We start from the raw sequence: 9,904 nt of genomic DNA, 5'->3' as shown, positions 1-9,904 counted from the left end.
GTTGGGAGGTACTCCCGACGGTGTTCCTCTTGCGGATCCCGAAGGTGTTACTCTTGTGGCTCCTGACAGTGTTCCTCTTGCTTCTCTTGAAGGTGTTCTCTTGTGTCTCCCGTCGGCGTTCCACTTGCTGCTCCTGTCAGTGTTTATCTTGCGGTTCCCAACGGCGTTACTCCTCCTCCCAACGACTTTCCTCTTGTGGCTCTCGTCGGTGTTCCTCCTCCTCCCGACGACATTCGTCCTCCTCCTCCCGACGGCAATCCTCTTACGGCTCCCGACGGGGTTCCTCCTCCTCCTCCTCCCAATGATCTTCCTCTTGTGGCTTCCGATGATCTTCATCTCAGGTATGTCTATACCTTTTCCATTTTGCTATTTCAGTGTTGTGAATTTCTTTGTGGTTATATTCATTTGTTTGATTTTGATGTTGAACCTATGGAAATCTAAAACTCTTTGACTTTCAAGAACCCTAATGGCTGAAAGTCAACAACGCGCCGCACCATTTGTGTTTACTCCGCAACTCGAACTCGATCTGAAAGATGGCGTTTATCGCCATAACGACCATAGCAAGAAATGGACAAGAATCTTCGCTGACGAGGATTTCCGATTTCCACCGGATACCAAAACAGAGGTGCTACGGGTAAATATTTTTTATCGCCATAAATTTATTTCTTTTATTAGAGTTTAATTTTTGCTTTTACTGAGATCAGTTTTGTCACTGTTTTGTGTTTTTATTTTCCATTTTGATATGTTAGCAGCAAAAATGGCGTCGGATGCACAAGGATGATCCAAAACTCTCCATTCTGTTGAGTGGACCATCTCGCTTGGGGATGATGAAATGCTAGGGTTGGGAGGCACTCCGGCGGTGTTCCTCTTGCGGCTCTCGAAGGTGTTTCTCTTGTGGCTCCCGATGGTGTTCCTCTTGCTGCTCTCGAAGGTGTTTCTCTTGTGGCTCCCGACGGCGTTCTTCTTGCTGCTCCTGTCAGTGTTTCTCTTGCGGCTCCCGACAATGTTACTCCTCCTACAAACGGCTTTCCTCATGTGGCTCCGTCGGTGTTCCTCCTCCTCCGACAACATTCGTCCTCCTCCTCCCGACGGCAGTCCTCTTACGGCTCCCGATGGGGTTCCTCCTCCTCCTCCTCCCAATGATCTTCCTCTTGTGGCTTCCGATGATCTTCATCTCAGGTATGTCTATACCTTTTCCATTTTGCTATTTCAGTGTTGTGAATTTCTTTGTAGTTATATTCATTTGTTTGATTTTGATGTTGAACCTATGGAAATCTAAACCTCTTTGACTTTCAAGAACCCAAATGGCTCAACGTCAACAACGCGCCGCACCATTTGTGTTTACTCCGCAACTCGAACTCGATCTGAAACATGGCGTTTATCGCCATAACAGCCATAGCAAGAAATGGACAAGAATCATCGTTGACGAGGATTTCCGATTTCCACACGGATACCAAAACAGAGGTGCTACGGGTAATGATTTTTTATCGCCATAACTTTATTTATTTTATTAGAGTTTAATTTTTGCTTTTACTGCGATCAGTTTTGTCACTGTTTTGTGTTTTTATTTTCCATTTTGATATGTATAGCAAAAATGGCGTCGGATGCGCAAGGATGATCCAAAACTCTCCATTCTTTTGAGTGGACCATCTCGCTTGGCGTATGAAATGCTAGGGTTGGGAGGCATTCCCGACGGTGTTCCTCTTGCGGCTCTTGAAGGTGTTTCTCTTGTGGCTCCCGATGGTGTTCCTCTTGCTGCTCTCGAAGGTGTTTCTCTTGTGGCTCCGAACGGCGTTCTTCTTGCTGCTCCTGTTAGTGTTTCTCTTGCGGCTCCCGACGACGTTACTCGTCCTCCCAACGGCTTTCCTCTTGTGGCTCCCGTCGGTGTTCCTCCTCCTCCCCACGACATTCGTCCTCCTCCTCCCGACGACAGTCCTCTTACGGCTCCCGATGGGGTTCCTCCTCATCCTCCTCCCAATGATCTTCCTCTTGTGGCTTCCGATGATCTTCATCTCAGGTATGTCTGTACCTGTTCCATTTTTCTATTTCAGTGCTGTGAATTTCTTTGTGGTTATATTCATTTGTTTGATTTTGATGTTGAACCTATGGAAATCTAAACCTCTTTGACTTTCAAGAACCCTAATGGCTCAACGTCAACAACGCGCCGCACCATTTGTGTTTACTCCGCAACTCGAACTCGATCTGAAAGATGGCGTTTATCGTCATAACAGCCATAGCAAGAAATGGACAAGAATCATCACTGACGAGGATTTCCGATTTCCACCGGATACCAAAATAGAGGTGCTACGGGTAATGATTTTTTATCGCCATAACTTTATTTCTTTTATTAGACTTTAATTTTTGCTTTTACTGAGATCAGTTTTGTCACTGTTTTGTGTTTTTATTTTCCATTTTGATATGTATAGAAAATACGGCGGATGCGCAAGGATGATCCAAAACTCTCCATTCTTTGAGTGGACCATCTCGCTTGGCGTATGAAATGCTAGGGTTGGGAGGCACTCCCGACGGTGTTCCTCTTGCGGATCCCGAAGGTGTTACTCTTGTGGCTCCTGACAGTGTTCCTCTTGCTTCTCTTGAAGGTGTTCTCTTGTGTCTCCCGTCGGCGTTCCACTTGCTGCTCCTGTCAGTGTTTATCTTGCGGTTCCCAACGGCGTTACTCCTCCTCCCAACGACTTTCCTCTTGTGGCTCTCGTCGGTGTTCCTCCTCCTCCCGACGACATTCGTCCTCCTCCTCCCGACGGCAGTCCTCTTACGGCTCCCGACGGGGTTCCTCCTCCTCCTCCTCCCAATGATCTTCCTCTTGTGGCTTCCGATGATCTTCATCTCAGGTATGTCTATACCTTTTCCATTTTGCTATTTCAGTGTTGTGAATTTCTTTGTGGTTATATTCATTTGTTTGATTTTGATGTTGAACCTATGGAAATCTAAACCTCTTTGACTTTCAAGAACCCTAATGGCTGAAAGTCAACAACGCGCCGCACCATTTGTGTTTACTCCGCAACTCGAACTCGATCTGAAACATGGCGTTTATCGCCATAACGACCATAGCAAGAAATGGACAAGAATCTTCGCTGACGAGGATTTCCGATTTCCACCGGATACCAAAACAGAGGTGCTAAGAGTAAATATTTTTTATCGCCATAAATTTATTTCTTTTATTAGAGTTTAATTTTTGCTTTTACTGAGATCAGTTTTGTCACTGTTTTGTGTTTTTATTTTCCATTTTGATATGTTTAGCAAAAATGGCGTCGGATGCACAAGGATGATCCAAAACTCTCCATTCTGTTGAGTGGACCATCTCGCTTGGCGGATGAAATGCTAGGGTTGGGAGGCACTCCGGCGGGGGTTCCTCTTGCGGCTCTCGAAGGTGTTTCTCTTGTGGCTCCCGATGGTGTTCCTCTTGCTGCTCTCGAAGGTGTTTCTCTTGTGGCTCCCGACGGCGTTCCTCTTGCTGCTCCTGTCAGTGTTTCTCTTGCGGCTCCCGACAATGTTACTCCTCCTACAAACGGCTTTCCTCATGTGGCTCGTCGGTGTTCCTCCTCCTCCCGACAACATTCGTCCTCCTCCTCCCGACGGCAGTCCTCTTACGGCTCCCGATGGGGTTCCTCCTCCTCCTCCTCCCAATGATCTTCCTCTTGTGGCTTCCGATGATCTTCATCTCAGGTATGTCTATACCTTTTCATTTTGCTATTTCAGTGTTGTGAATTTCTTTGTAGTTATATTCATTTGTTTGATTTTGATGTTGAACCTATGGAAATCTAAACCTCTTTGACTTTCAAGAACCCAATGGCTCAACGTCAACAACGCGCCGCACCATTTGTGTTTACTCCGCAACTCGAACTCGATCTGAAACATGGCGTTTATCGCCATAACAGCCATAGCAAGAAATGGACAAGAATCATCGCTGACGAGGATTTCCGATTTCCACGGATACCAAACAGAGGTGCTACGGGTAATGATTTTTTATCGCCATAACTTTATTTCTTTTATTAGAGTTTAATTTTTGCTTTTACTGAGATCAGTTTTGTCACTGTTTTGTATTTTATTTTCCATTTTGATATGTATAGCAAAATGGCGTCGGATGCGCAAGGATGATCCAAAACTCTCCATTCTTTTGAGTGGACCATCTCGCTTGGCGTATGAAATGCTAGGGTTGGGAGGCATTCCCGACGGTGTTCCTCTTGCGGCTCTTGAAGGTGTTTCTCTTGTGGCTCCCGAAGTGGGTTCCTCTTGCTGCTCTCGAAGGTGTTTCTCTTGTGGCTCCGAACGGCGTTCTTCTTGCTGCTCCTGTTAGTGTTCTCTTGCGGCTCCCGACGACGTTACTCTTCCTCCAACGGCTTTCCTCTTGTGGCTCCCGTCGGTGTTCCCTCTCCCCCGACAATTCGTCCTCCTCCCCGACGGCAGTCCTCTTACGGCTCCCGATGGGGTTCCTCCTCATCCTCCTCCCAATGATCTTCCTCTTGTGGCTTCCGATGATCTTCATCTCAGGTATGTTTGTACCTTTTCCATTTTTCTATTTCAGTGCTGTGAATTTCTTTGTGGTTATATTCATTTGTTTGATTTTGATGTTGAACCTATGGAAATCTAAACCTCTTTGACTTTCAAGAACCCTAATGGCTCAACATCAACAACGCGCCGCACCATTTGTGTTTACCCCGCAACTCGAACTCGATCTGAAACATGGCGTTTATCGTCATAACAGCCATAGCAAGAAATGGACAAGAATCATCACTGACGAGGATTTCCGATTTCCACCGGATACAAAATTAGAGGTACTACGGGTAATGATTTTTTATCGCCATAACTTTATTTCTTTATTAGACTTAATTTTTGCTTTTACTGAGATCAGTTTTGTCACTGTTTGTGTTTTTATTTTCCATTTTGATATGTATAGAAAATATGGCGTCAGATGCGCAAGGATGATCCAAAACTCTCCATTCTTTTGAGTGGACCATCTCGCTTGGCGTATGAAATGCTAGGGTTGGGAGGCACTCCCGACGGTGTTCCTCTTGCGGATCCCGAAGGTGTTACTCTTGTGGCTCCTGACAGTGTTCCTCTTGCTTCTCTTGAAGGTGTTCTCTTGTGTCTCCCGTCGGCGTTCCACTTGCTGCTCCTGTCAGTGTTTATCTTGCGGTTCCAACGGTGTTACTCCTTCTCCCAACGACTTTCCTCTTGTGGCTCTCGTCGGTGTTCCTCCTCCTCCCGACGACATTCGTCCTCCTCCTCCCGACGGCAGTCCTCTTACGGCTCCCGACGGGGTTCCTCCTCCTCCTCCTCCCAATGATCTTCCTCTTGTGGCTTCCGATGATCTTCATCTCAGGTATGTCTATACCTTTTCCATTTTGCTATTTCAGTGTTGTGAATTTCTTTGTGGTTATATTCATTTGTTTGATTTTGATGTTGAACCTATGGAAATCTAAACCTCTTTGACTTTCAAGAACCCTAATGGCTGAAAGTCAACAACGCGCCGCACCATTTGTGTTTACTCCGCAACTCGAACTCGATCTGAAACATGGCGTTTATCGCCATAACGACCATAGCAAGAAATGGACAAGAATCTTCGCTGACGAGGATTTCCGATTTCCACCGGATACCAAAACAGAGGTGCTACGGGTAATATTTTTTATCGCCATAAATTTATTTCTTTATTAGAGTTTAATTTTGCTTTTACTGAGATCAGTTTTGTCACTGTTTGGGTTTTTATTTTCCATTTTGATATGTATAGCAAAAATGGCGTCGGATGCACAAGGATGATCCAAAACTCTCCATTCTTTGAGTGGACCATCTCGCTTGGCGGATGAAATGCTAGGGTTGGGAGGCACTCCGGCGGTGTTCCTCTTGCGGCTCTCGAAGGTGTTTCTCTTGTGGCTCCCGACGGTGTTCCTCTTGCTGCTCTCGAAGGTGTTTCTCTTGTGGCTCCCGACGGCGTTCCTCTGCTGCTACTGTCAGTGTTTCTCTTGCGGCTCCCGACAATGTTACTCCTCTCAAAAACGGCTTTCCTCTTGTGGCTCTCGTCGGTGTTCCTCCTCCTCCGAACGACATTCGTCCTCCTCCTCCGACGGCAGTCCTCTTACGGCTCCCGATGGGGTTCCTCCTCCTCCTCCTCCCAATGATCTTCCTCTTGTGGCTTCCGATGATCTTCATCTCAGGTATGTCTATACCTTTTCCATTTTGCTATTTCAGTGTTGTGAATTTCTTTTGTAGTTATATTCATTTGTTTGATTTTGATGTTGAACCTATGGAAATCTAAACCTCTTTGACTTTCAAGAACCCTAATGGCTCAACGTCAACAACGCGCCGCACCATTTGTGTTTACTCCGCAACTCGAACTCGATCTGAAACATGGCGTTTATCGTCATAACAGCCATAGCAAGAAATGGACAAGAATCATCACTGACGAGGATTTCCGATTTCCACCGGATACCAAAATAGAGGTGCTACGGGTAATGATTTTTTATCGCCATAACTTTATTTCTTTTATTAGACTTTAATTTTTGCTTTTACTGAGATCAGTTTTGTCACTGTTTTGTGTTTTATTTTCCATTTTGATATGTATAGCAAAAATGGCGTCGGATGCGCAAGGATGATCCAAAACTCTCCATTCTTTTGAGTGGACCATCTCGCTTGGCGTATGAAATGCTAGGGTTGGGAGGCACTCCCGACGGTGTTCCTCTTGCGGATCCCGAAGGTGTTACTCTTGTGGCTCCTGACAGTGTTCCTCTTGCTTCTCTTGAAGGTGTTCTTGTGTCTCCGTCGGCGTTCCACTTGCTGCTCCTGTCAGTGTTTATCTTGCGGTTCCAACGGGGTACTCCTCCTCCCAACGACTTTCCTCTTGTGGCTCTCGTCGGTGTTCCTCCTCCTCCCGACGACATTCGTCCTCTCTCTCCCGACGGCAGTCCTCTTACGGCTCCCGACAGGGTTCCTCCTCCTCCTCCTCCCAATGATCTTCCTCTTGTGGCTTCCGATGATCTTCATCTCAAGTATGTCTATACCTTTTCCATTTTGCTATTTCAGTGTTGTGAATTTCTTTGTGGTTATATTCATTTGTTTGATTTTGATGTTGAACCTATGGAAATCTAAACCTCTTTGACTTTCAAGAACCCTAATGGCTGAAAGTCAACAACGCGCCGCACCATTTGTGTTTACTCCGCAACTCGAACTCGATCTGAAACATGGCGTTTATCGCCATAACGACCATAGCAAGAAATGGACAAGAATCTTCGCTGACGAGGATTTCCGGTTTCCATCGGATACCAAAACAGAGGTGCTACGGGTAAATATTTTTTATCGCCATAAATTTATTTCTTTTATTAGAGTTTAATTTTTGCTTTTACTGAGATCAGTTTTGTCACTGTTTTGTGTTTTTATTTTCCATTTTGATATGTTTAGCAAAAATGGCGTCGGATGCACAAGGATGATCCAAAACTCTCCATTCTGTTGAGTGGACCACCTCGCTTGGCAGATGAAATGCTAGGGTTGGGAGGCACTCCCGGCGGCGTTCCTCTTGCGGCTCTCGAAGGTGTTTCTCTTGTGGCTCCCGATGATGGTGTCCTCTTGCTGCTCTCGAAGGTGTTTCTCTTGTGGCTCCCGACGGCGTTCCTCTTGCTGCTCCTGTCAGTGTTTCTCTTGCGGCTCCGACAATGTTACTCCCTCTACAAACGGCTTTCCTCATGTGGCTCTCGTCGGTGTTCCTCCTCCTCCCGAACAACATTCGTCCTCCTCCTCCCGACGGCAGTCCTCTTACGGCTCCCGATGGGGTTCCTCCTCCTCGTCCTCCCAATGATCTTCCTCTTGTGGCTTCCGATGATCTTCATCTCAGGTATGTCTATACCTTTTCCATTTTGCTATTTCAGTGTTGTGAATTTCTTTGTAGTTATATTCATTTGTTTGATTTTGATGTTGAACCTATGGAAATCGAAACCTCTTTGACTTTCAAGAACCCAAATGGCTCAACGTCAACAATGCGCCGCACCATTTGTGTTTACTCCGCAACTCGAACTCGATCTGAAACATGGCGTTTATCGCCATAACAGCCATAGCAAGAAATGGACAAGAATCATCGCTGACGAGGATTTCCGATTTCCACTTGATACCAAAACAGAGGTGCTACGGGTAAAGATTTTTTATCGCCATAACTTTATTTCTTTTATTAGAGTTTAATTTTTGCTTTTACTGAGATCAATTTTGTCACTGTTTTGTGTTTTTATTTTCCATTTTGATATGTATAGCAAAAATGGCGTCGGATGCGCAAGGATGATCCAAAACTCTCCATTCTTTTGAGTGGACCATCTCGCTTGGCGTATGAAATGCTAGGGTTGGGAGGCATCCCGGCGGTGTTCTCTTGCGGCTTTGAAGGTGTTTCTCTTGTGGCTCCCGACGGGTTTCCTCTTGCTGCTCTCGAAGGTGTTTCTCTTGTGGCTCCGAACGGCGTTCTTCTTGCTGCTCCTGTCAGTGTTTCTCTTGCGGCTCCCGACGACGTTACTCGTCCTTCCAACGGCTTTCCTCTTGTGGCTCCCGTCGGTGTTCCACCTCCTCCCCACGACATTCGTCCTCCTCCTCCCGACGGCAGTCGTCTTACGGCTCCCGATGGGGTTCCTCCTCATCCTCCTCCCAATGATCTTCCTCTTGTGGCTTCCGATGATCTTCATCTCAGGTATGTCTGTACCTTTTCCATTTTTCTATTTCAGTGCTGTGAATTTCTTTGTGGTTATATTCATTTGTTTGATTTTGATGTTGAACCTATGGAAATCTAAACCTCTTTGACTTTCAAGAACCCTAATGGCTCAACGTCAACAACGCGCCGCACCATTTGTGTTTACTCCGCAACTCGAACTCGATCTGAAACATGGCGTTTATCGTCATAACAGCCATAGCAAGAAATGGACAAGAATCATCACTGACGAGGATTTTCGATTTCCACCGGATACCAAAATAGAGGTGCTACGGGTAATGATTTTATATCGCCATATGTTTATTTCTTTTATTAGACTTTAATTTTTGCTTTTACTGAGATCAGTTTTGTCACTGTTTTGTGTTTTTATTTTCCATTTTGATATGTATAGAAAATATGGCGTCGGATGCGCAAGGATGATCCAAAACTCTCCATTCTTTTGAGTGGACCATCTCGCTTGGCGTATGAAATGCTAGGGTTGGGAGGCACTCCCGACGGTGTTCCTCTTGCGGATCCCGAAGGTGTTACTCTTGTGGCTCCTGACAGTGTTCCTCTTGCTTCTCTTGAAGGTGTTCTCTTGTGTCTCCCGTCGGCGTTCCACTTGCTGCTCCTGTCAGTGTTTATCTTGCGGTTCCCAACGGCGTTACTCCTCCTCCCAACGACTCTCCTCTTGTGGCTCTCGTCGGTGTTCCTCCTCCTCCCGACGACATTCGTCCTCCTCCTCCCGACGGCAGTCCTCTTACGCCTCCCGATGGGGTTCCTCCTCCTCCTCCTCCCAATGATCTTCCTCTTGTGGCTTCCGATGATCTTCATCTCAGGTATGTCTATACCTTTTCCATTTTGCTATTTCAGTGTTGTGAATTTCTTTGTGGTTATATTCATTTGTTTGATTTTGATGTTGAACCTATGGAAATCTAAACCTCTTTGACTTTCAAGAACCCTAATGGCTGAAAGTCAACAACGCGCCGCACCATTTGTGTTTACTCCGCAACTCGAACTCGATCTGAAACATGGCGTTTATCGCCATAACGACCATAGCAAGAAATGGACAAGAATCTTCGCTGACGAGGATTTCCGATTTCCACCGGATACCAAAACAGAGGTGCTACGGGTAAATAATTTTTATCGCCATAAATTTTATTTCTTTTATTAGAGTTTAATTTTTGCTTTTACTGAGATCAGTTTTGTCACTGTTTTGTGTTTTTATTTTCC

General features: G+C 45.7%; 1 protein-coding gene across 1 annotated transcript; it reads left to right on the top strand.

The window, feature by feature from the left end:
- Nucleotides 1–1,003: 1,003 nt before the first annotated feature.
- Nucleotides 1,004–3,783, top strand: LOC127078736 (uncharacterized). The gene is made up of 8 exons (XM_051019170.1): nt 1,004–1,179; nt 1,234–1,258; nt 1,590–1,719; nt 1,768–2,017; nt 2,601–2,712; nt 3,259–3,388; nt 3,486–3,684; nt 3,738–3,783. Exons 1-8 carry the CDS (start codon nt 1,004–1,006, stop codon nt 3,781–3,783), a joined length of 1,068 nt encoding a protein of 355 aa, XP_050875127.1.
- Nucleotides 3,784–9,904: the final 6,121 nt, after the last annotated feature.

Source organism: Lathyrus oleraceus, chromosome 5 (assembly GCF_024323335.1).
Source record: "Lathyrus oleraceus cultivar Zhongwan6 chromosome 5, CAAS_Psat_ZW6_1.0, whole genome shotgun sequence".
Lineage (NCBI taxonomy): Eukaryota > Viridiplantae > Streptophyta > Magnoliopsida > Fabales > Fabaceae > Lathyrus > Lathyrus oleraceus.
This window is presented reverse-complemented; position numbering and strand designations above follow the sequence as displayed.

What these genes read in the sequence shown, in the direction of transcription:
- LOC127078736 (XM_051019170.1), top strand. Translation starts at nt 1,004, where the DNA reads ATGTTACTCCTCCTACAAACGGCTTTCCTCATGTGGCTCCGTCGGTGT. An exon ending in TCCTCTTGCGGCTCTTGAAG is followed by an intron (nt 1,720 to 1,767) that starts GTGTTTCTCTTG and finishes CTGCTCTCGAAG; the next exon opens with GTGTTTCTCTTGTGGCTCCG. An exon ending in TCCTCTTGCGGCTCTCGAAG is followed by an intron (nt 3,389 to 3,485) that starts GTGTTTCTCTTG and finishes TGCTCCTGTCAG; the next exon opens with TGTTTCTCTTGCGGCTCCCG.